This window comes from Vipera berus (genome assembly GCF_964194415.1).
Source record: "Vipera berus genome assembly, chromosome: W".
Classification (NCBI taxonomy): Eukaryota; Metazoa; Chordata; class Lepidosauria; order Squamata; family Viperidae; genus Vipera; species Vipera berus.
Genome location: NC_138210.1, coordinates 53,052,604 through 53,077,896, shown reverse-complemented (window position 1 = coordinate 53,077,896; position 25,293 = coordinate 53,052,604). Strand labels below are relative to the sequence as shown.

The 25,293-nt window shown below is 44.0% G+C and overlaps 1 protein-coding gene across 1 annotated transcript in view; it reads left to right on the top strand.

Annotated features, from left to right (window-relative positions):
• The window catches only part of LOC308675955 (C-Jun-amino-terminal kinase-interacting protein 4-like), a 50,690-nt gene extending 25,724 nt beyond the window's left edge, over positions 1-24,966 (top strand). Inside the window, 13 exon segments of the mRNA XM_081341636.1 lie at positions 1,095-1,212; positions 3,311-3,394; positions 4,449-4,502; positions 5,999-6,161; positions 7,568-7,718; positions 9,465-9,545; positions 12,457-12,524; positions 13,943-14,091; positions 14,913-15,084; positions 16,344-16,454; positions 16,543-16,662; positions 23,054-23,170; positions 23,921-24,966. Coding sequence (XP_081197762.1) covers positions 1,095-1,212; positions 3,311-3,394; positions 4,449-4,502; positions 5,999-6,161; positions 7,568-7,718; positions 9,465-9,545; positions 12,457-12,524; positions 13,943-14,091; positions 14,913-15,084; positions 16,344-16,454; positions 16,543-16,662; positions 23,054-23,170; positions 23,921-24,021 — 1,489 coding nt within the window. The 3' untranslated portion in view covers positions 24,022-24,966.
• Positions 24,967-25,293: the final 327 nt, after the last annotated feature.

The following is a 25,293-nucleotide window of genomic DNA, read 5'->3' as shown; positions in this document are numbered from 1 at the left end:
GGTACTTTTTGGTCCCATATTTGTTTTGAATATAATTTATCCATCTCCTCCAAACTGAAATATATCTTTCCTGTGAATGATCCTTCAGATAAGCAGAAATCTTAGACATTTCTGCAAGATTCGAAACTTTAAACACCCATTCTTCTACAGTGGGCAAACTATCCTTCTTCCAATATTGTCCCACCAGTAACCGTGCTGCCGTTATCATGTTCAACATCAAGTTAGTTTCTTTAACATCACAATCTACAACAATGCCCAATAAAAACAATTGCGGGGAGAACTTTATCTTTCTCTTAAAAATCTTTTGAATGTTCCACCAAATTTTAATCCAAAAAGCTTTTATGTTTCTACAAGTCCACCACATGTGAAAATAGGTAGCTTCTAAACTACCACACCTCCCAAATTCTTAATTCTTCCTATCAGGAATCCTTGGGAATACAAAGCAAGTGTGTTTGACTGTGTTTTTACCACTAATCTGCTTTCGTCAGTTTTGATTGCGCTGTTTGCTCACCGTTTTTCCGGTTGGGTATTTTTCCTTTGGGGTACAGGTAGTCCTCGACTTACAATAGTTCATTTAGTGACCGTTCAAAACTACAACAGCACTGAAAAAGTGACTTATCACCATTTTTCACACATACAAACCATTTGCAGCATCCCCATAATCGTGCGATCAAAATTCGGACGCTTGGCAACTGACTCACATTTATGACGGTTGCAGTGTCCCCGGGATCAGGTGATCACTTTTTGTGATGTCCTGACAAGCAAAAATCAATGGGGTAAGCAGATTCGCTGAACAACCGTGTTACTAACTTAATAACTGCAGTGATTCACTTAACAACTGTGGCACAAAAGATGGTAAAATGGGGCAAAATTCACTGAAACGTTTCACTTAGCAACAACAATTCCGGGCTCAATTGTGGTCCTAAGTTGAGGACTACCTGTATTTTTCCTTCTCTCCTGTTGATCTAAAAATCTTTTTTTCACTTCAACTGGGAGTGATGCTTTGAGACTTTATCCAGGCACACACCTTCTCCCAGAGTACTACAGATTTATCTGCTTTGTGATGGAATGGATTGTTTGTCCATTTAACCCAGGGCTGACGGCTCCCCGCAGCAGAAGCGGCGAGAACTGTATGGTGAGATCCGCTCACACATCTGGCAGGAACATGGTCGGGCACAGATCCATGGGTGGAGCCAGCCACCTTCATTTCAGGTGAGGATTTTTGGCATGCGCACCAGAATCACATGCTTTGAGGTCACCCTACCTATATAAATCCCATGTTGTGACACTAGGTAAAGGTAAAGGTTCCCCCGCACATGCGTGCTAGTCGTTTCCGACTCTAGGGGCCAGTGCTCATCTCCGTTTCAAAGCCGAAGAGCCAGCGTTTGTCCAAGGACGTCTCCGTGGTCATGTGGCCGGCATGACTGGACGCCAAAGGCGCACGGAACGCTGTTACCTTCCCACCGGAGTGGTCCCTATTTTTCTACTTGCATTTTTACGTGATTTCGAACTGCTAGGTTGGCAGAAGCTGGGACGAGTAACAGGCGCTCACTCTGTTACGCGGCACTCGGGATTCGACCCGCCAAACTGCCGACCTTCTGATCGACAAGCTCAGCGGTTGTGACACTAGTTCTCTTGAATTAATGCTTTTAACGGGATCTTATCTAGAAACACAAGCTACAATTATTGTCTACCTTTGTAATACTGTACTAAAATTCTCATGCCCATAACCTTTAACTGGGCGAAACGGTGCGTCATAGGGCAGCAATTTTTGTTCCAAGGTTATCTCAGAGTGGCTAACTTACAGAATGTATCCCAAATCTGGGACCCATGGCTCTGTGGAATTGAAATTTGGCAAATGCTATAAAGCATTTTATGACACAAACATTGTCCGACCTGCCTAAAGCAATTGATGACATAATACACAATGTCACAAAACATTTCTTATGCTGATGTTTGGCTGTGTTATAGCGTTTAACGTGGGCTATTTTTAAGGCAGACACATCCCTGAATATGGGCAGAAGTTCTGTCACTGTTAAAGACATTGAGCAATCTAATCATACTTCTGAAAGAATGAGCCAGTGGGTCATGAGTTGTCCAGTTATTATTCAAATGTACACGGAGCCCACCTCCCAGCAGCTCTGAGGGGTTACAGTTTACATTTAAAAAAAAAAAAAATAATAAAAATGAAGAATTAAAAACAGCAAAAATGACAAAATAAAATGGGAACAAAACCAAACCCCAAAAAACCCAAAACCCACCCGAACGAACGAGAGCTTCAGTCACCCTCACCAAAGACTTGAGAGAAAAGTACTATTGTGTACAGACAGTCCTCAACTTACGACTACAACTGACCCCAAAATTTTCATTGCTAAGCAAGACAGTTGTTAAGTGAATTTTGTCCCATTTTAAGACCTTTCTCACTACAGTTGTTAAATGACTCACTGCAGTTGTTAAATTAGTAACACGGTTGTTAAGTGAATCTGACTTCCCAATTGACTTTGCTTGTCAGAAGTTCACAAAAGGTGATCACATGATCCTGGGACACTGCAGCTGTCCCTCATAAATATACGCCAGTTGCCAAGCGTCTGAATTTTGATCATGTGACCTTGGGGATGCTTTAATGGTCATAAACGTGGGAAATGGTCATAAGTCACTTTTTCCATTGCCGTTGTAACTTTGGACATTCAATAAACGAATGGTTTTAAGTGTTTTATCACTCCTGAAATGGGCAATGGAGTGGAAAATACAGGCCTGGCATTTGATTCTCTGAATTATAGCTGGCTGAGTTACAACTATAATGGAGCTGTAATGATTTTACAGCCCTTTTTTGTGGCGGTTGTTAAGCAAATCTTACTGGGTGTTAAACAAATCTGCCGTTTTTAAAACAAGCACTGCAGTCATTAAGTGAACCTGCTGTGGTGTGGTTTTGCCGAAAACCAGAAGTAAGCGCCAGTTTTCATCAAAACGATCATAAAACACAGTCAAATGACCCCCGGACACTGCCAACAGCCGTAGATGTGTAGATGATCCTGCCCAAAATGTGGTCATGTGACCATGGGACACAGGGGCGAATGTTGGAGCTTTGAGTCCCCTTTTTCAAGACAGTCATTAACTTTAAACCCTCACTAAGCAACCAGTCAGTCATATGTCAAAGGCTATCCGTAATTGAGGGGCTGGTGGAGAGCAACGGTGTCTTAGCTTTTTAACATTTTCTCACCCAGTAAAAATGGTTCTATCCCCAGTTGAGACCTATTCAGATTTCAGACTTGAATTTCTGCTTGTTAAAATGGGGTTACTCTTGCTGCAGGGCCCTGATCCACCTACAGGAACTGCTCAGGTACCTGTACTTGTGCAGCTGAGGATGTTGGAGCAGAAAGACCCCAGTACCAAGGTGATGAAGCAAGCTGTCTCCAACTGATGAACAGTTGAGGGCTGCTTTTTGTGTTGTTGTTTTTCCCAAATTAAAAAGTAATGCAAAATTGAGTAAATCTTAATAGAACTAGTGTGAGTCATTGTGGTAGCCTGTGAATGATTTGTGGTAAAGGCTGTAGGAATAAAACTAGAGAAACCAGAGCAGAGACCATTGCAGAGAAATTGGATGGGGGTCAGTGTGTGATGTGTATGCGCTACAATTGGTTTGGATGAGGCAGTCACATCTGATTCCGGAGAATTGTAACCCCAATCAAGATGGAGTGGAAAGAGGCAAAATGGAGCAGAGATTGCAAGCAGTTCCCTGCATGCTCAGAGGAAGCTTTTAATTTATCTGGTGCCTCTCTTGGATAATCTGCTTTAGGAATTCCTGTTGCAAACACCTTTTTTTTTAAAAAAAAATGTTTTTTAGTAATTTTTTTAAAATTTAGAATAAAAACTAAGCCATTTTTTCTGTTGTTGTTTTTTTAGTTTTGGCAAGGGCTAATACAGTCATTGACTTATGAGCATAGTTGGGGGCCAGAATTTCTGTCACTAAGCAAGGCGGTTGTTAAGATAGTTGTGACCGATTTTACAACCTTTTTGCCCTGGTTGTTAAGTGAATTGTGTGGTTCTTAAGCGTATCTGGCATCCTCTGTTGACTTTGGTTGTCGGAAGCCAGCTGGGAAGGTTACAAATGGTGATCACACTATCCGTTCTGATAACCATCACAAATACATGCCAGTTACCAAGCACCCAAATCTTGATCTTGTGTCTTGTGGGGATGCTGTGATGGTCATAAATGTAACCTCCAGTTGTAAGTCACCTTGGGCCATTGTAAAGCAGTCAATCTGGCCATCTCAGCAAGTTCCAACCTCTTCGCTATCCATTTCTCCATTGTAGGTAAAGTCTTTTCACCTTGTCCATATACTGCATATACACCCTCACTGCAGTTACAGCAAACATTTCTGAGTCTACGTCAATTAAAAATTTGTGGATGGATGTCAAGATAAATGCTTGTCCCTCTCTTATCGCAGCTCTGGTGTGCCGCAGCATCTGTTGGGCCGGAGCCTCAAGAAACGCCACAGATTGTAAGCACTGCTCCCTGGCAAATTTACACAACCCAACCCCTTGCATGCTTGGGATTTCTTTATGCTAACCTTCTGTTTGGAGTTACTTGAACCTTAAATACAGCCTTCCCTGAATTGCCTGGGTGTATTGGAAACATGATTCCCAGAATTCCCTAACTAAAAGGGTGGCAGAGAATTATGGGGATGATGATATCTGGAGAGTGGCTTCCCTTCCCTTTCCCTTCTACAACTCTTATTATTAGGTGGTATACAGGTAGTCCTCAATTTAGGACCACAATTGAGCCCAACATTTCTGTTGCTTAGCGAGATGGTTGTTAAGTGAGTTTTGCCTCATTTTACAACCTTTCTTGTCACAGTTATTAAGTGAATCACCACAGTTGATGAGCTGGTAACATAGTTGTTAAGTGAATCTGGCTACACCATTGTTTTTGCTTGTCAAAAGGTTGCAAACGGTGATCACATGACCTTGGGACACAGCAACGGTCATAAATATTAGTCGCCAAACATCTAAACTTTGATCACATGATCATGGGGATTCTACAAAGGTCATAAGTGTGAAAAACAGTCGTAAGTCACTTTCTAGTGCCACTGTAACTTTGAACGGTCACTAAATGAACTGTTGTAAGTTGAGGACTTATAACCCAGTTATAAAGTGAATCTGGTTTCCCCATTGATTTTGCTTGTCTGACGGTCGCAAAAACTGGTCACATGACTCCGGGACACAACAACTGTCACAAATATGAGTCAATTGCCAAACATTTGAATTTTGATCATGTGACCATGGGGATGCTGCAAGGATCATAAGTGTGAAAAGTGGTCATAAGTCACTAACGAAAGGTTGTAAGTCGAGGACTACCTGTAAATCCTTGCTATTGGACAATTCAGGCCTTGAAAAGTTACATTCTCGGGGGATATTTATTATATTTACCTGAGCAAGTCCATCTTGTGGCACAGAAGACCCAAATGATGGCTGTACGGTTAGAAGAAAAAATCGTTGGTGCAAGATTTCTCGCCATCTTATCTAAGATTTCAGATTAGGAGCTGCAGGTGGCACCGTTGCCTGGCTTGAAGATGGGTTTATGAGTGCCTGCCTTTTCCTGATGTAGGAAACCTGTGATATTTCCACCTTAGGCTCACATAAAATGGCGCAGGTCTGACTCAGGGCAGAGATAAGTTTCGTTTCTGTTCATAAGTTGCAGTTTACCAGAAATCAGATGATCCTGCTACGTGCAGACGGACAATCCCGTTGGAACACGTACAAGAAAGTAACAGAAACAATGACATTCCATACATGGCTATAGCTGAAATGTAACCATTGGATAGCTGCTTGTTGCTTGTGTGGTATTGTATTTCAATAAAAGAGAGCTGAGGACTTTGGTCTGGGCCCTCATCCCGAGAACGCTCAGAGAGACGTGTCCTCATTTATTGGCAAGTCATGAGGAGCCCGCCGGGTGCGAAAAACCCGCATCCTGACCCTTCTCTTCATTTCCTTTCAGGATACCCCCCAAAGTAGCTCTTCCGGCAGCTCTCAGCTGTGGGTGGCTGCTGGGACCCACTCCGCCAGCGAAGTGACCCTCTTCAACGCTCCCAATACTAACCAGCTCTTGGAACACTTTGTGTTGCCTGGAATTCACATCCTCTCCATGGCTTGTGTTCCTGGTCAGTGAGATGAAGTGGGAGGTGGGAATTGAGAAATGGTCCGAAGAAGCAGGGATAAGAGTACAGGATTCTGTGGTCCCAAATGCCCGGGAGTGAGACACTTCCAGTGAGGTCAGGAGACTCTGGGTAAATGGGGTCAAAACTTTCAGCCATTTTTTTTCTTTTTGACAAAGAGTTTGGGGAGTAGGATTTAATGGAAAAACTGACCTGGTTTGTGGGGTTTGAGAGGAATTTAAGGGACGCAATGGGTATCAGCCTATTAAACATCTTTTTTCTTGCCATTTCCAATTCAGTTTTTGACTCTCCCCAACTGGGTTTTTTTTAGGGGCTACAGTTTAACCTGAGTCGTACACATATCTTGAGTGGAAATCAATCTTCCTAAGAAGCCTCTTTACAGTATTATTTGTTCTCCGTATTTTCACCATTAATTGAATTATAAACTAAACGGGATGGGTTTGGAAACATGCTAAGCCAAACCAAGATTAAAATAAACTATAAACTTTGTGTATTATACCAATGAGTCAGTTGGCCTTGAGTTGATCTGGTGGAACCTGTCATGCAAATTCTGCCAAAGTAAATTGGGCACAATCTACATGTAATCTTCAGTTCTTTTACGTGGCACGATAATTGGACGGGCATATTTGTGTTGGTCGTTTGGCTTGGAGATATGAGTTAAGAGTAGTTTTGAGTTTCAAATCTCAATGTAACCTATTTGGGAAGAAAACCGTAGCTCAGCTATGGAGACTGAAAACTCAAAGAACTGTTTTTAATCCGTATGGACACCACTTAGCCACATGTACTTGGTGTAAGCAAGGCTCTATATCAAAAGTGTCTAAACTTTTCTTTCAATGAGATTTTTTTAGATCGGGTCTTCAAACTTGGCCCTTTTATGACTTGTGGACTTCAACTCCCAGATTTCCTCAGGCATTCTGGCTGAGGAATTCTGGGAGTTGAAGTCCACAAGTCATAAAAGGGCCAAGTTTGAAGACCCCTGTTCTAGATTGAGTCTTTCACTCTTCAGTGCTTTTTGGATTGTTGAAGTTGATTCTCAGACGTAGACATATCTACTTGTCTCTGAAAAAAAGAAGCCCAGAGTTGAAGTCCACCCATCTTAACGTTGCTGAGACTGGGAAACACTGGTCTAGTTGCTTTGAAGCAGACATGTCAAACTCGCAACGTCATGTGATGTCGCGCGACGTATCGGAGCTTTTCCCCCATTGCTGGCAATGGGGTGGGTGCGGTTTCATCGTGACGCATCCGGCCCATGGGCCGGCAGTTTGACACCCCTGCTTTGAAGGAATCTCAGACTAGCTGTGAGATTTCAAAGCGATGTGTCCAGATGTGTTCTGGGTTCTTAACAGATTAGCATTCCTTTCCCTAATGTTGCTTTCCCTCTGCTTCTGTAGGCCTGACAGCACTTGTTGGTGAAAAGCCATTGGTAGGCCCAGAGATCCTTGAAGACCCTTTGGCACCCCAATCTGACAGTGATGAAGAAGCAAGGGAAATGGAGGCAGTTGGCAGAGAACCCACTGTCTGGATTGGGACCCAGGAAGGCTGGTAATGGAGATCGAAGTGGGGAAGAAATGAACGTGTCTGATACAATACGCCATTCCTGTCTATGTTGAGTTGCTTCAGGCAGCGTCTGGCTCTTCCTGTCCTCCTTCTCTCTTCCTACCATTTTCTTCTTGTTACTGTTACACTGTGATTCTACCTGCCATCCTGAGGATGGAGGTGTCATTCTGGGGAGAATGTAAAGTTCACCTGCTTTCACAGGTGGTGTTGTGATTCAGTGTCAGCCTGTGCTCCCAGCAGCTGAGTCCGATGAATCTGAGGAAGAGGGGCTTGGGAGAGCCTTTGGTGTGGGAGGGAGGCTCTGATGCACTGCAGGACTCTCAGCCTGGCCCCTCCAGTCATGTTCCTCATGAGACTCAGCTGTGTGAGCACGAAGTGTCAGACTCAGAAGAGTCACAGCTGAATCTGCTCAGAGACACTAGAAGCAGAAGGCAATCCAGCAGAGCAGAGAAAATCAATGAGGCAACTCAGTGAGAGGAGGAGAAGGCAGTGAGAAGCCACACCTTGGGACTGATAATAAAAGGGGAAGGTATGGGCGGGGCTGGTTGCTGAAGGCAACCATTTGGAGACATTCTAAGGGAATCCTGGTCTGTTCTGGATACTTCTGTTTAACTCTTGTTTGTTGACTCTTGTTTGATATTTTGATTCATTTATTGAAGGAAATATTCCGTTGCATTTTTGTTTGTAAATAATTTTGGGTTGGGTTTTTCCAGCCTATTGACTGTAAAAAGGAAAAAGGGGTTGTCCCTGACACACAAACAGGGCTGGTCGTAGGCTGGAACAGAACAGGTGGTCCTTGATTTACGGCCACAATTGGGACTGGAACCTCCATTACTAAGTGATGTGGTCATTAAGTGAGTCCCACTATTACAACCTCTTTACTGCAGTCTTTTAAGTAAATCACCATGGTCATTAAATAGATCATGTGTTCATTGTGTGAATCTGGCCTCCTTCCTTGACTTTGCTTGTCAGGAGCCCTTGCAGGAAGCTCACCTGGTTGTAAGTTTTCAGTGCCATTGTAACTTTGAATGATGGGTAAATGAATGGTCAGAAGTCAAGGACCGCCTGCACACTGAATGTACACATGTACTGGAAAGGAACTGTGATAGCAGAGGCTTTAATGCTCTCTCCCAAATACAAATAGTTAATAAATGAGGGTGGGTGCGATGGCTCAGCGGTTAAAGATGCTGAGCTTGTCAACTAGAAAGCTGACAGCCCAGGTTCAAAATCTGAGTGCTGTGCAATGGGGTGAGTCCCAGATCCTGCCCACCTAGCAGTTTGAAAGCTTGCAACTGTGAGTAGATAAATAGGTACCACTTCAGTGGGAAGGTAACAGCATTCCGGGCGCCTCATCATACAGTCATGCTGGCCAAATGACTGTGGAATCGTCTTCAGACAGTACTAGTTCCCTTGGCTAAGAAATGGAGTTGAGCACCGGTCCCCTAGAGCAGAGGTCCTCAACCTTGGCGACTTTTAAGACTTGTGGACTTCAACGCCCAGCAAAGCTGGCGGAGGAATTCTGGGAGTTGAAGTCCACAAGTCTTAAAAGTTGCCAAGGTTGAGGACCCCTGCCCTAGAGTCAAACACAAATGGACGGGGGAAGCCTTTACGAATGGGAAGCTAGAAGTCCTGGCTGAAAGTGCTACTGTGCTAGTGGCAGAGTTCGGTGGAGGGGTCTGAAAATTCTGTTGGATATTCCTCTTCTTTTTGCTATCTCTTTCTGTTTTACAGCATCTATATTCATTTTGCTGTGACTGACTGGCGACGTTGCCAAGGCAAAGCATGTTTGAAAGAGGCCGTCCATTGTATTGTGTGAGTATGCAACCCTTGCCTAATGGCTGAAAGTTGAGTATCCTCAGTGGAAACTGCCTGCCTTCCCATTATAGTCAATAATCATAATCATAATAGTAAAATTGGAAGGGACCTTGGAGGTCATCTAGTCCAACTCCCTGCTCAGGCAGGAAACCCTATACCATTTCAGACAAATGGTTGTCCAGTGTTGGAGCATTCACTGCTTCTGGAGGCAGGTTGTTCCACTGGTTAATTGTTCTAACTGTCAGGAAGCGTTTCCTTAGTTCTAGGTTGCTTCTCTCCTTGGTTAGTTTCCATCCATTGCTTCTTGTCCTGCCCTCGGGTGCTTTGGAGAATAGCTTATATTCCACCTGATGCCAATGTCAACATGGCACTTTCTAAGCTGTATGACGTCATCACCAGGCAGCAGCAAACTCACCCAGAGGGCGCTCTTGTCGTGGCTGGGGACTTCAATCAAGCTTGTCTGAAGACAGTTCTCCCTAAGTTTGTACAGTATGTGCAAGTTTCCACCAGAGGGAAAAACACTTTGGACCACGTGTATTCCAATCTGAAACAGGCATACAGAGCTTTCCCTCTTCCCCACCTGGGTACATCTGACCATCTTTCACTCCTGTTGTGCCCAAAGTATGTTCCTCTCAGGAAAAGGACTCAGGCAGTCACAAAAAGGGTCAGAACCTGGCCAGTGGGTGCTCTCAGTCAGTTGCAGGACTGCTTTGAAACCACTGACTGGAGTGTATTTGAAGAACAAGATCTAAATTCATATACAGATGCCGTACTCTCTTATATTAGAACATGCACTGACAGTGTAACAATGGATAAGTGCATTAGAGTTTATGGGAACTGTAAACCCTGGATGACTGCAGAGATACGAACACTCCTGAGAGCCCGGGATTCTGCCTTTAAGGCGGGGGACAGGGACAGATACAGAGAGGCCAGGGCAAATCTCAGAAGAGGCATTAGGATGGCAAAACAACAATACAAACAAAAGGTGGAGAACCATTTAGCGAACAACGATCCGAGGCAAGTATGGCAGGGACTGCAGCACTTAACCAACTATAAGGGCAGCACGAGGAGCATGGCAAACACCGATGCCTCCTTGGCTGAGGAGCGGAATATCTTCTTCGCCCGCTACGAGGTTAAAAGACCAGACCCCGTAGCCTCTGCTGGCCGGCCTTCTGACTCTCAGCCATTCACCCTGTGTGAACACCAAGTGAGAGCTGTATTGAAGGCTGTGAATCCCAGCAAAGCCGCAGGCCCAGATGGGGTGCTGGGGACAGTGGTCAGGAATTGTGCCGATCAATTAGCAGGGGTCCTGACAAGGATTTTTAACATCTCCTTGCAAACGGCATGTGTACCATCATGCTTGAAGGCAGCTACCATTGTCCCAGTCCCCAAGAAAACTGCAGTTGAGTGCCTGAATGACTACAGACCTATTGCATTAACGTCTGTAGTCATGAAATGCTTCGAAAGATTGGTTCTCCAACATCTTAGGACATGCCTCCCACTGGACTTTGATAAACATCAATTTGCCTACAGGGGAAATAGGTCGACAGACGATGCCATAGCTACTGCTTTACACTCTGTAGCAAGTCATCTCGAGAAACCTGGAAGTTACGTCAGGATGCTTTTTGTTGACTACAGCTCGGCTTTCAACACCATTTTGCCGAGCATTCTCATCGAGAAGCTGACTGACTTGAAATTCTCCCCCGCCATCTGCGATTGGATTCAAGACTTTCTTAGGGATCGGTTACAAACAGTGAGGGTCGGGTCTGCTTTGTCCACCCCCCTGAAGCTTTGCACCGGCACGCCACAGGGCTGTGTGCTTAGCCCATACCTGTACTCTTTATACACTTATTATTGTGTATCATCTGACCCATCCACTGCGATAATCAAGTTCGCAGATGATACAACTGTGGTGGGTCTTATTACAGGTGGGGATGAGACAGCATATAGGGCGGAGGTACAAAAACTATCCATATGGTGTAGTAACAACAACTTGCACCTAAACATCGGCAAGACGAAAGAGATGGTGTTAGACTTCCGGAGAAAAAAGGAGGAACCTGCCCCACTTTACATCGGGGAGGACTGTGTAGAGAGAGTTTCCTCCTTTAAATTTCTGGGAGTCTACCTCTGTGAAGATCTGACCTGGAAAGTTAACACAACCCAGGTGACTAGAAAGGCCCAACAGAGGCTTCACTTTCTTAGGATCTTGCGGAAGAACAGGGTAGAACAACAGCTAATGACCCTCTTTTACCGGTCTACCATAGAGAGCGTCCTCTCGTATGGTATTGTGGTTTGGTATGCTGGTCTGACAGCTGCGGATAGGAAAGTATTACAGAGGGTAGTGAGCACAGCACAAGACATTGTGGGCTGTTCCCTGACACCACTGGATGACATCGCCAGGGCTCGTTGCCTTGGAAGAGTGAGGAAGATTCTCAGGGATGACTCACACCCTGGACTTATCTCTTTACTCTCCTACCATCCGGTAGGAGATATAGGAATATAGCCAGCCGTACCAACAGGCTGAAAAATAGCTTTTATCCGTGGGCTGTTAGGCTTTTAAATGGGACATAATCTTATGCAGAATTGACTTGGGAGGCCGGTGTGCGGTGTAGTTGGTTCCCATGGTGTGGTAGGATGGAGGGTTTGTTGTCACTGTGTGTTGGGGGGAGAGAGCACAGGGGGAGGCTCAGCTAATCTCAATGTACACATGTTGTACTTTGACAATAAAGGTTTATTATTATTATTATTATTATTATTATTATTATTATTATTATTATTATTATTATTATTATTATTATTATTATTGACTCCCTCTTATTTGTGGCAGCCCCTAGTAAAAGGTGCTAGTAAAAAGTGCCTAGTGCTAGTAAAAGGTGCCTTTGTGTTATTTTTGCCCTATATGTTACAGGCATACCCAAGGCCGCGTAGTAGCTGCCCTTGCTGATGGCTCTCTGGCTATTTTCCATCGGAACACAGGTAGGTCCTGCCACTTGGATTCCTTTCCCCCACCCATTTCCTCCATGGTTGAGACCTTCTCCTTAATTTCTTGATGAGAGAGAATGCATAGAGGCTAGGAAACTGACAGAAGGATAAACAGTCATAAATAATCAAGAGACATAATGTCAGTCAATTGACAGCTTGTCTTATTACCGCAACAGCAGTAAAGCCGAGGTAGCAAGAAATCTGGGAAGAAGCATTTCCAAGAGATTCTGCCTTAAACAAACTCATTGTAAACCAGGATTTGAAATGCTTGCAGGTTCCAAGATTCTATAATTACCCAAAGACTAGCATTAAAGATACCTTACTGAAGTCTGTGTACAGTAGTGGCCAAAATTGTGGAAACCTTTTGGGAAAAGTGTATTTTTGAGGTTTGATGGCTAATAACACCACTTTTTTTTGAGTAGTACCATAAAATTATATACTAATGGAACGATACTTTAATCAAGAATGTAATGCAACAAAGTTTGTTCAATTATCTGTACTGTATTCTATGAAACGTTATAGCCAAATAACCAGAAAAAGGAAGCACAACTTGCTTAGGTTGATATCAGGTGGCCAATGAGCATGAGTGTTTAGAGAGCCAATCAGGTGTCATCTTGTTTTGGCAAGTTAGGACTCAGTTATTGATGTCATGTATTGAAGATGTCATGTATTAAGGGACGCGTTGGCTCAGTGGGTTAGGACGCTGAGCTTGTCGATCAGCAGGTTGGCAGTTTGGGGGGTCGAATCCCGAGTGCCGCGTAACAGAGTGAGTGCCTGTTACTCGTCCCAGCTTCTGCCAACCTAGCAGTTCGAAAGCACGTAAAAATGCAAGTAGAAAAATAGGGACCACTACGGTGGGAAGGTAACAGCGTTCCGTGCGCCTTTGGCGTCTAGTCATGCTGGCCACATGACCACGGAGACGTTCTCGGACAAGCACTGGCTCTTCGGCTTTGAAACGGAGATGAGCACCGGCCCCTAGAGTCGGAAACGATGATGAGAGGAGGACATTTGTCAGTGTGTTATGTGATCGCTATGAAGTTGGTTGGGTTTTTTTTTCTTTCATTTAGTGAGCTTGTAAAACGTAATAAAACTAAAGTAATGGTGCAAAGAGTTGACTGCCCAGAAAGTGAGGTAAAATAGAATTATTAAGTGAACAAGGCTACAGTTACAAAGAAATTAGAAGAAAAATTGGTGGAAACTTAACCAAAGGTGGCATTTCTACTGTACACTTTTCCCAAAAGGTTTCCACAATTTTGGCCACTACTGTAGATGTTGCTTCCTTGATTTTGCCCAGCTTATGTGGGACTTGACACTTATTTCATTTACTTATTTATTAAACTTATATGCTGCCTATCTCACAGTTCAAGGTGACTTTGGGCGGCTTACAGTATAATAACTCAGTCTTTTCTTAGATCGCAACTGGGATCTGCACTCCCCACGCCTCGTTGAGTTGGGAAGGCCACGGCGCTCCATTCGTTGCATCATCCCTGTGTTGAATTGGCTCTGGTGCGGTTATGGAAATCGAATCTACCTGCTGGATCCTCGGACCGCTCGCATTCAGGTGAGCCTGCTGAGACATGAGGCCGTTACTGGAAGCTGTGGAAACCCAGGCGTTGTACAGTGGAAAACTCAGATGGGGCTGGAACAGATTGAGGTCACAGGAATCCACTCCATCCAGTGTCATGGTTCCGACAGATGAAACTGTTCAAAAGAACTTCGAGGCATTGTTTACCTTAAAGAATCTTTTATTCGAGTAGCATAATATCGGTACTGCCTAATCGGAAGCCAAAAACTGAATTCCCCTCCCTTGGGCACATAGTATCAAAGTACAATTCCCTCCTCCAATTGACAGTCATAAATCACATTCCCCAATTAGCTTGAAGCGTGGGTTTCCTCTCCAACTCTCCATCCCGTCAATTCTTTATCAGCTCTGGGCTCAATAACCTTGATTCTCATGCTACGTTTTGTGTTGTTGTGTCTAGCTAGAGTCTCATTCACATTCCCCCTCCCACCCAACATCATCTAACTCTAAAAGTGAAAGGGAAAAAGATGGCTACATTTCCATCTGTTATCAATGCAAAACATCCGATGTTAGCAGCGTTGACATCCACATTCTTAGTAGAATTGTGATCACATGAGCATGGGCATGCCGCAGCGGTCATTAATGTGAAAAACAGTCATAAGTCACTTTTTTCAGTGCCTCCTTTATAACTTCGAAGGGTCACTAAACTGACTGATTGTAAGCCGAGGACCACCTGTATTCAAAAGAGTCCTCGCCCAGCCCACAGGCCAAAGTCTCCCTCCATCCACGCCAGAGAAAATTGGCATGCCTATCATTTGGATCTTGCTCCCTTGCCACCAATTGCTTTTCCTTCCTTCCAGCGATACTTTGAAGTGACTTCGCACCCTGAAAGCCATGTCCGGCACATGGCAGCAGCTGGTGGTGGCATCTGGGTTTCAGTCCGTCTGGAGACCATTCTGCGCCTTCTCCACGCAGAGACGGGGCAGCCACTGCAGGAGGTGGAACTGGAGCCCTTCGTCAGCCGCACGTTTGGTGAGTGGCTGTAGGAAAAGGAAAGACAGAACCTGAGGGTGGGGTTAAAAGAGGGACCAGCCTAGAATCTCTATGTAGCCATAAGTGAACTAAGTCCAAGTTCCCTTGAATTCCATTGACCCTTATCTAACTCCAAACAGGTGGTAAGTGTTAGTTCAGAAGATTCCTGTGCATAAGGCATGATTAGCAAGAAATCAGTTTAACTGGACCTTCAGGTGGACTTGTTCTGTTGTGGCTGACTGTGTCAGGAACCAGAGGGCACCAAGAGGCAGGATCTTGGATATTGCAGCACATGCTGGCTGGGGAATTCTGGGAGTTGAAGTCCACACCTCTTAAAAGTTGAGGTTGAGAAACCCCGTGAAAGGGTGGGAAGGAGTAAATTAGGCAGGACCTGATCTGCAAGCTGCTCTGGTTGCCGGAGGAATATGCAGCACTGGAGGGTTGTTGAAGGATTAGAATTTTTATAGAAAGCTCCTTCACTATTGTGGACTCCATTTCTCAGATCATCTGTTGTAGATGGAATTCCTGGACCAGGATTAGGTCCTTCGAATGTCACAGAAGGACAGCTCCCAGCATCTCTTCTTGCGGCCCAAATTGGCTGGGGCTGTTGGAAAGTGTAATTTAGCAATACTTGGAGAGGCGCAAGTTGCCTATATCAGAGGTCCCCAACCTTTTGGGCACCAGGAACCGGTTATGTGGGGAGAGTTTTCCCCTGGACCAGAGGGAACGTGGTTTTGTGTGCTGCCTGCATCCCGCGGATGGGGCTTTGCTTGTTTGTGCGGACCGGTTGCTGGCATGCCGCGGCCCAGTACCGGTCCACGGACCGAGGGGTTGGGGAACCCTGGCCTATATCCATTGTCATAAATGTCATAAATGATGTGTGGATCTAGACAGGAGATCTAGAGGTCTGAGATGCCCAGAGTTATTGGGAAACAGATGGCACATAAATGTAGAAGATGAAGATGGAAGGGGGGGAGGAGGAGGAGGAGAAGAGAAAGAAAAAAAATAGAGAAAAAGAGAAAAAGAAATCTTGAATGGTCTTCTCCAACTTGGTGCTCAGGTTGGGGCGCACAGCCTCCAGAATTCTCAGTCATCATGACGGGGATAATGTGCCTCAGCGCCTCTGAGCGTTCCTTGGTGCTCTCTGCGCTTGGTTGCTTTCTTGCAGTTGTTTTATTAACCAAACTAGGTAAGATCCTCAGTGCTAGTCTGTCAAATATATACAAGCTCACCCTTGCTTTCTCTTCCTCATCCTTCAGGGCCCAGCAGTGTTAGCTTGGCCTTGAACATCTCAGCTCTTGGTGCTTTTGGAAAGCGGCTGTGGGTTGGCACATCCGGTGGCACCATTATATCTGTGCCTTTTGTCTCCGGTAAGCGAATACGTCTCCTTCTGGTTGTGGGGAAAATTCACAGCTGGGCGTATTTAGTTCTGAGATGGTTTTTCCTTTTTCCCTGCAGAATTTTCCACAAGCTTGAAGACTTCTTCCTCTTTTGGTATCCCTTATTGTGCTATGGAGCAAGCCCAGATCAGCTACCACGGGCACCGTGATGCTGTCCGTTTCTTTGATTCTGTCCCAGGTAGTCTGCAAGAAACGTTTGGAAAACCATTTCTTGATTTTTCAGAAAGGGCCGCCCGTGTCCATGACAGTTGAGCAAAATATGACGAGTTTCTTCCCTGAGATGTTTACAGATTTTCCTGGCGTGGGAGAAACAACAGAGGAGGAGGAAGGAAGCGGGGGTTGTGATAAACAAGGCACTCCTGTCAGCATCTTGGCTGGGAATTTTTGGAAGTTGAGACCAAGTGTAGGCAGAAAATGCTAAATTCAGTGAGATGGGAGCCATGTATTTTTAAAGTTTAAATGAACAAAAAATAGAGCGGAACCTTTAAAATAGTAGCTGTGTTTAAAATGGACTGAGTGAAACTTCAGTGGCTGACTGATATAATGTCCTGCCTCGCAGGGCAGTGAATTGTGCCTTTAACCAGTGTGAGCAAAGGGTGTAGATTCTGTGCCAAAAAAATCTGGCTTTTGTGCCAATTGAAAAAAGGGCGGCATTCTGATTTTCTACAATTCTGATTCACGGGTGGGGCAGCAAGAAATAGGATTCTAAACTGCAGCTTTCTTTCTTTCTTTCTTTCTTTCTTTCTTTCTTTCTTTCTTTCTTTCTTTCTTTCTTTCTTTCTTTCTTTCTTTCTTTCTTTCTTTCTTTCTTACCATGTACTTCAGGGGTGTCAAACTGCTGGCCCACGGGCCGGACGCGTCGCAACAAAACCGTGCCCACCCCATTGCCGGCGATGGGGAAAAAGCTCTGATACGTCGCACGTTTGACATGTCTCACGTGACGTCACATTTGACATGTCTCACATGTCTCACATGACATCTCGCTCACGTGACATCGCGGGTTTGACATGTCTGATGTACTTGATTTGTTTATTTTGGGCACATCTGTTGCCGTGTATTTAACAAATGGTCAGATTGGCAGAGGCAACCAGAAAGTCCATATTGGTTAATTTGTAGCCAGTTTTTTTATTTTTTATTTTTTGCCTTCTGCTTGGAAGAAATCTAATTTGCCACATGGTGAATAGCATGCATTTCCACACTGGTTGCAGAGAAGGTAATCCTCCCCTGGGACTCTATGAAAGTGCAAGTTAATACTATATTTTTCTGGCTAATAATGTTTAATGGCCTTATTTATCGAATAGTTTTGATATACTACCTTCATTAGCTTTTATTCCAGGGTTATTCACAATACAAGTAAAAAAAACACACACTAAAAAAGCTAAAATCAATAAAACATCTAGCCTAAATAACAATTAGAAGGAGCAGGGTGAAGCAATTCATTTTCAGTTTAGGTTTTAGTTCCCCTCATTGCCTAAAATGCCACTCATTAAAATAAATAGGAAAAAAATAAGTTAGCCAAAGCTCTAAAAGACAAGGTGAGTGGGTACCTTATTTATTTATTTGGTCATACACCGAAAGACATTTTTTCCTATCATACAGTAAAAAGACAGTTTTAATAAAAGAAAGACGTAGGTACCATAGATCATATAAATAGAGAAAACATCAGATAAAGAAATGGTAATAAAGAAAATAACATTAAAAGTAATAAAGAAAATAGCAAAAAGGACTAAAAGAGAAAGGAGAATAGGAAAGAAAGGGTATATACGGATGAGTCTAATCCAGTGTTTTTCAATCTTAAAAAATTTAAGATGGACTTAAGTTTCCAGAATTCTGGGAGTTGAAGTCCATACATGTTAAAGTTACCAAGGTTGAAAAACAGTGGCCTAAACTAGCAGGAATATCTAGAGCTGCATCACAAGCCGTTCCTTTTTTCCACCAAAAAATTAATTAGTTTTTTAAAATGTCTAAACTACAAAAAAGGCATAGAAAAAAAACAATTAAAAAGAAAGAGGGAAGGATAAGGAAAAAGCAAATTTGGGCAGTACAAACAAACATGGGGGGAAGAAGGCTTTAGAAAAGAATAACTTCTGACTTTCTTTCTTAGATACAAATATGAAATACAATGACCTTTTTGAAACAGGATAAACCATAGCGCACTGTACTTCTCTAGTTGTAAACAGGTCTAGTCGTCACATCCCAAGGTTAAAATTCTTTTTCTTTCAGCTTCAAAGCAAAATATCCAAGAATGGTTTCCAAATAGAAATAAAACTAGAATAAAATCTTTTCTTTAATCAACCCATTCAATTTTGCCCTGTCCACCAACTTCATTAATTTCACCATCCATCCTTCTATTGTGGGTACTGCAGAGGTTGAGTCCTTTCATGTTGGTGCTTAGAGTAACCTTGTGGCTGTTATCATTTATTGTAACTTTGCTCTTATGTATGACAACAACAGCAACAAGAAGATCAAAAGCCATTCTTCTCAAATCTTACCTTCCTCCACTTCTACCTACAGGTAGTCCTTGACCTATGACCACAATTGAGCCCAAAATATCTGTTTCCATGCTAGGCAGCTGTTAAGTGAATTTTGCCCCATTTTACCACCTGTCTTGCTACAGCTGTTACGTGAATCACTGCAGTTGTTAAGTTAGTGATGCGGTTGTTCAGTGAATCTGGCTTCCCCGTTGATTTTTTTTTTGTCAGAAGGTCACAAAAGGTCATCACATGACCCCGAGACACTGCAACTGTCATAAATATGAGTCGGTTGCCAAGCGTCTGAATTTTGATCACGTGACCATGGGATTGCTGCAGTGGCCCCAAGTGTGAAAAAAGGTCATAAGGCATTTTTTTTCCAGTGCCGTTGCAATTTTGAACGGTCACTAAATGAGCTGTTGTAAGTCGAGGACTACCTGTACTATGGCGCAGAATTTTGTGCCTTTTTGGGGCGACCTTGCTGAATTGACCTCTCAAAGAAAAGATGTTGAGACTTTGGGAAAAGTGCAAAGAAGTGCAACTAAGATGATTGTTGTTGTTAGCTGCGAAGTCGTGTCCGACCCATCGCGACCCTATGGACAATGTTCCTCCAGGCCTTCCTGTCTTCTACCATCTTCTGGAGTCCATTTAAGCTCATGCCTACTGCTTCAGTTTGAGTTTTAGCTTCAGGATCTGGCCTTCTAAAGAGCAGTCAGGGTTGATCTCCTCTAGGACTGACCGGTTTGATCGTCTTGCCGTCCAAGGGACTCGCAGGAGTCTTCTCCAGCACCATAGTTCAAAGGCCTCAATTCTTTGGTGCTCAGCCTTTCTTATGGTCCAACTTTCACTGCCATACATTGCAACTGGGAAGACCATAGCCTTGACTATACGCACTTTTGTTGACAGGGTGATGTCTCTGCTTTTTAGTGTGCTGTCTAGATTTGTCATGGCTTTCCTCCCGAGGAGCAAGCGTCTTTTAATTTCTTGGCTACAGGCTCCATCTGCAGTGATCTTGGAGCCCAGGAAAATAAAATCTGTCACTACCTCCATTTCTTCCCCATCTATTTGCCAGGAATTGAGAGGGCCGGATGCCATGATCTTCGTTTTCTTAATGTTTAGTTTCAACCCAACTTTTGCGCTCTCCTTCTTCACCCGCAACAAGAGGCTCTTTAGTTCTTCTTCACTTTCTGCCATTAGAGTGGTATCATCTGCATATCTTAGGTTGTTGATATTTCTTCCGGCAATCTTAATTCCAATTTTTGATTCATCTAGCCCTGCCTTTCTCATGATGTGCTCTGCATATAAGTTAAATAGGCAGGGCGACAGTATACAGCCTTGCCGGACTCCTTTCCCAATTTTGAACCAATCAGTGGTTCCGTGTCCAGTTCTCACTGTTGCTTCTTGGCCCGCATATAGGTTTCTCAAGAGACAAATAAGATGGTCTGGTACGCCCATCTCTTTAAGAACTTGCCACAGTTTGTTATGATCCACACAATCAAAGGCTTTAGCATAATCAATGAAGCAGAAGTAGATGTTTTTCTGGAACTCTCTAGCTTTCTCCATGATCCAGCGTATGTTGGCAATTTGATCTCTGGTTCCTCTGCCTCTTCGAAATCCTGCCTGTACTTCTGGTAGTTCTCGATCCACATACTGCTGGAGTCTAGCTTGTAGGATTTTAAGCATAACTTTACTAGCATGAGAAATGAGTGCAATGGTGCGATAGTTTGAACATTCTTTGGCACTGCCTTTCTTTGGAATTGGAATGTAAACTGATCTTTTCCAATCCTGTGGCCACTGTTGAGTTTTCCAAATTTGCTGGCAAATTGAGTGTAGCACTTTTACTGCATCGTCTTTTAAGATTTTGAATAGCTCAGCTGGAATACTGTCACCTCCACTAGCTTTGTTGTTGCTCAGTTTTTCTAAGGCCCACTTCACTTCACATTCTAGGATGTCTGGCTCGAGATCAGTGACCACCTCATTGTGATTATCAGGGATGTTAAGCTCATTCTTGTATAGTTCTTCTGTGTAATTTTGCCACCTCTTCTTAATCTCTTCTGCCTCTGTTAGGTCCCTGCCATTTTGGTCCTTTATCATGCCCATTTTTGCATGAAACGTTCCCTTCATCTCTCCAATTTTCTTGAAAAGATCTCTGGTCCTCCCTATTCTATTGTTTTCTTCTATTTCTTTGCACTGTTCATTTAAGAAGGCATTCTTATCTCTTCTAGCTATTCTCTGGAATTCTGCATTCAATTGGGCATATCTTTCTTTTTCTCCCTTGCCTTTCGTTTTCCTCCTTTCCTCAGCTATTTGCAAAGCTTCCTCAGACAGCCATTTTGCTTTCTTGCATTTCTTTTTCTTTGGGATGGTTTTGGATGCTACCTGTTGTACAATGTTGCGAACCTCTGTCCATAGTTCTTCAGGCACTCTGTCTATCAAATCTAATTCCTTAAATCTATTTGTCACCTCTATTGTATATTCAACAGGGATATGATTTAATTCATACCTGAGTGGCCTAGTGCTTTTCCCTACTTTCTTCAGTTTAAGCCTAAACTTTGCAATGAGAAGCTCATGGTCTGAGCCACAGTCAGCTCCTGGTCTTGTTTTTACTGACTGTATAGAGCTTCTCCATCTTTGGCTGCAGAGCATATAGTCAATCTGATTTCTGTGTTGACCGTCTGGTGATGTCCATGTGTAGAGCCGTCTCTTGGGTTGTTGGAAAAGAGTGTTTGCTATGACCATCGTATTCTCTTGACAAAATTCTATCAACCTGTGCCCTGCTTCATTTTGTACTCCAAGGCCAAACTTTCCTGTTATTCCGCTTATCTTTTGGCTTCCTACTTTAGCATTCCAATCCCCCATGATGATAAGGACATCATTTTTTGGTGTTAGTTCTATAAGGTGCTGTAGGGCTTCATAGAACCGGTCAATTTCATCCTCTTCAGCACTGGTAGTTGGGGCATAGACTTGGACAACTGTAATATTGAATGGTTTGCCTTGGATTCGAACTGAGATCATTCTGTCATTTTGAGGATTGTATCCCAGTATTGCTTTTCCTACTCTTTTATTGACTATGAAGGCTACTCCATTTCTTCTGAGGGATTCTTGCCCGCAGTAGTATACCTGATGGTCATCTGAATTAAATTCACCCATTCCTTGTCCTTCGCCACGACAAGGCAGTAATCCATGAAGGGGTACTAAGATGATTAAAGGAGACTAAAACATATGAAGAACGGTTGCAGGATTTGGGTTTGGCTAGTCTAGAGAAAAGGAGGACTGTGGGGGGGGGGACATGATAGCAGTATTCCAGTGTTTGAGGCACTGCCACAAAGGGGGGGGGTCAACTTGTTTTCCAAAGCACCAGAGGGCAGGACAAAGAAACAGTGGTTGGAGACTTATCAAAGAGAGAAGCAACCTGGAATTAAGGAGAAACTTCCTGACAGTGAGGACAATTAACCAGTGGAACAGCTTGCCTCCAGAAATTGTGGGCACTCCATCACTGGAGATTTTTAAGAAGAGGCTAGACAGTCACTTGTCTGAGATGGTATAGGTTCTCCTGCTTGAGCACGGGGCTGGACTAGAAGATCTCCAAGGTCCCTTCCAGATTCTATTCTATTCTATTCTATTCTATTCTATTCTATTCTATTCTATTCTATTCTATTCTATTCTATTCTATTCTAGAGAGAAACAACCTGGAATTAAGGAGAAATTTATCTACAGCGAGGACAATTAGCCAGTAAATCAGGCTTGCCTTCAGAAGTTGTGGGTGCTTCATCACTGGAGGTTTTTAAGAAGAGACTGGACAGTCACTTGTCTGAAATGGTATAGGGTCTCCTGCTTGAGCAGGGGGATGGACTAGAAGACCTCCAATGTCCCTTCCAGCTCTATTTTGACTCAAAGGGAAAAAAAACATGATTTCATATTGAGGCCAATCCAAATGTCCGTTGATGAGACAGATTTATTCTAAACACCAGGTATGATTCTGAGGAAAGAAGAAAGTTGCTATTCCTATCCAGAACAGGGTTTGGGAGTCATTGTTATCATTTTACTTTTTGGTGTTTGGGGGATTCAAATAGTTCTGACTCCTTTTCATTCTTCTAGGATACGTGGATCCATCTGCCACAGAAAACCTCAAGGCCTCGCACAGTCAAGAGAAACTAAGCAAACCTTGCAGCTTGGTGCTAAGTGGAGGGGAAGGGTATATTAATCTCCGGATAGGTAAGTGGGGATGGAGAAACTAAAGTGGTCCAGAGGTGACTCAGTTTCACCTCCACCCACCCCACCCCCCTTGTCCAATGGCAAGAGATAGTGGGGTGCTGTAATCCAGTAACCAACAGTCATCTTGATACCAATAAAAGAGAAAATTTGTAGCTCAGGGTTGAACTGTGGGGTCCTTGGTGCTCTCTAAGCTTGGTTGCTATCTTACAGACATTTCATTCCCCAATTGAGTAACATCATCAGTGCTAGAAGGAAGTGGGGTTTGCTTTCTGTTTATAAGGTAAAGGTAAAGGTTCCCCCCGCACATGCGTGCTAGTTGTTTCCAACTCTAGGGGGCGGTGCTCATCTCCCTTTCAAAGCTGAAGAGCCAGCACTTGTCTGAGGACGTCTCCGTGGTCATGTGGCTGGCATGACTACACGCCAAAGGCGCACGGAACGCTGTTACCTTCCCACCGTAGTGGTCCCTATTTTTCTACTTGCATTTTTACGTGCTTTCGAACTGCTAGGTTGGCAGAAGCTGGGACGAGTAACAGGCGCTCACTCTGTTACGCGGCACTTGGGATTCGACCCGCCAAACTGCCGACCTTCTGATCGACAAGCTCAGCGTCCTAACCCACTGAGCCACCGCGTCCCTTTTCTGTTTATACACTAGTGTTTTTCCCGGTTGGTGTTGGTGGGAATGTTCTTGGTGGTTCCTTTGGGGTAGACCTGAAGTCTTCTAATGTGGCCACCGTTTTCTTCCATGTCCAGGAGACAACTCCGATAAGCACTATGGTGACCTGCTACACCCGAACCCGCGCCTCCGTCGAGCGGACCGGAGCCACCTCATCGTCTGGCAGGTGCAGGACTGAGGTCATGATCGTGGACACTTGGGACATGTGCTTCTGCCTGGGAGGGAATGACACAGCTGCCAGATGTTGGCACTGCCTTCCTGTCACTGTTTCCTGCTCTCTTCCCTGACTCAGGTCACCCCTCTCTGGGGTTTGCAGAGTTGAGATAAAACTTTTTTACCTTTTGAGACTGGTGATGGGGAAAAGCCACTGGAGCTCTGGAATCTGTTTGGTGAACAGGCTCGGTGAGAAGAATAGTTGGTGCCTCCTCCAAATCCTCCCTTTATATCATCGATTTCCATTCTTTCACACTGGAGTTGGGCCATTTGTATATAGACTGAACTCCTTCAAATCCTGATTTTATTGCTCAAGGTGCCCTCAGTTTACAAAGAATAACAATATACCTCTTGCTGGTCAGATGCTTGGAAGTAGATAGCCACGAATTGTTTAGTACCAATGGGGATTGAAGGCAGAGCTTCAAAATCATTGGAGCTGAAACTGTCAAAAACTGGGAAATACTCTGGAAGAGAAGCAGCACCCACATTGGATGAAGTGAAGGCCTTCTCATTCCTTTCCGGATTCCTACTTGACTATGATTGAAACTGATGCTTTTCTACTTCTAGTAAATGTGGACATTCGGGAATAGAACTGGTGAAGCCTGTTGAAGCAAGCTGCTGCATTACTCAAAGAGACCTCAAGGGGGAGCTTCCTTGTCCTTGCTCTGGAATTGCAACAGGGATTATACCACCTCCACCCCCTTCACCTCTTGGAGTTAACCAAATCCTGCCTGGAACTCTTTAAAGATGCATTTGCTTCAAGACACCTCTCCCCACCCCACTCCACCCCGTTTAATTTCTCAGGGTTTCTTCTATGATGTTTATTAACTCTTCAGGGACTGAGTTTTTAGAAGGAACTCAGCATCTCCCTTTGTGGGATGGTTTCATATTAAAGCTATTGTTATTCTTATTCCTGCTGTGGCTGGTACTACTGTACTACTACTACTGTTCTGTCCCTCGTGCTTGTTCAGGAATTGCATTTGGAGTCTTTATGCAAGGCAGAAGATAAAATTTCTCACAAAACACAGCTGGAGATTTCTTTGTCTAAAGTATTCCTGGTAGACAGAACCATACCTCATTGTTGTTACTCGTCCCAGCTTCTGCTCACCTAGCAGTTCGAAAGCACGTAAAAATGCAAGTAGAAAAATAGGGACCACTCCGGTGGGAAGGTAACAGCGTTCCGTGCGCCTTTGGCCTCTAGTCATGCCGGCCACATGACCACGGAGATGTCCTCGGA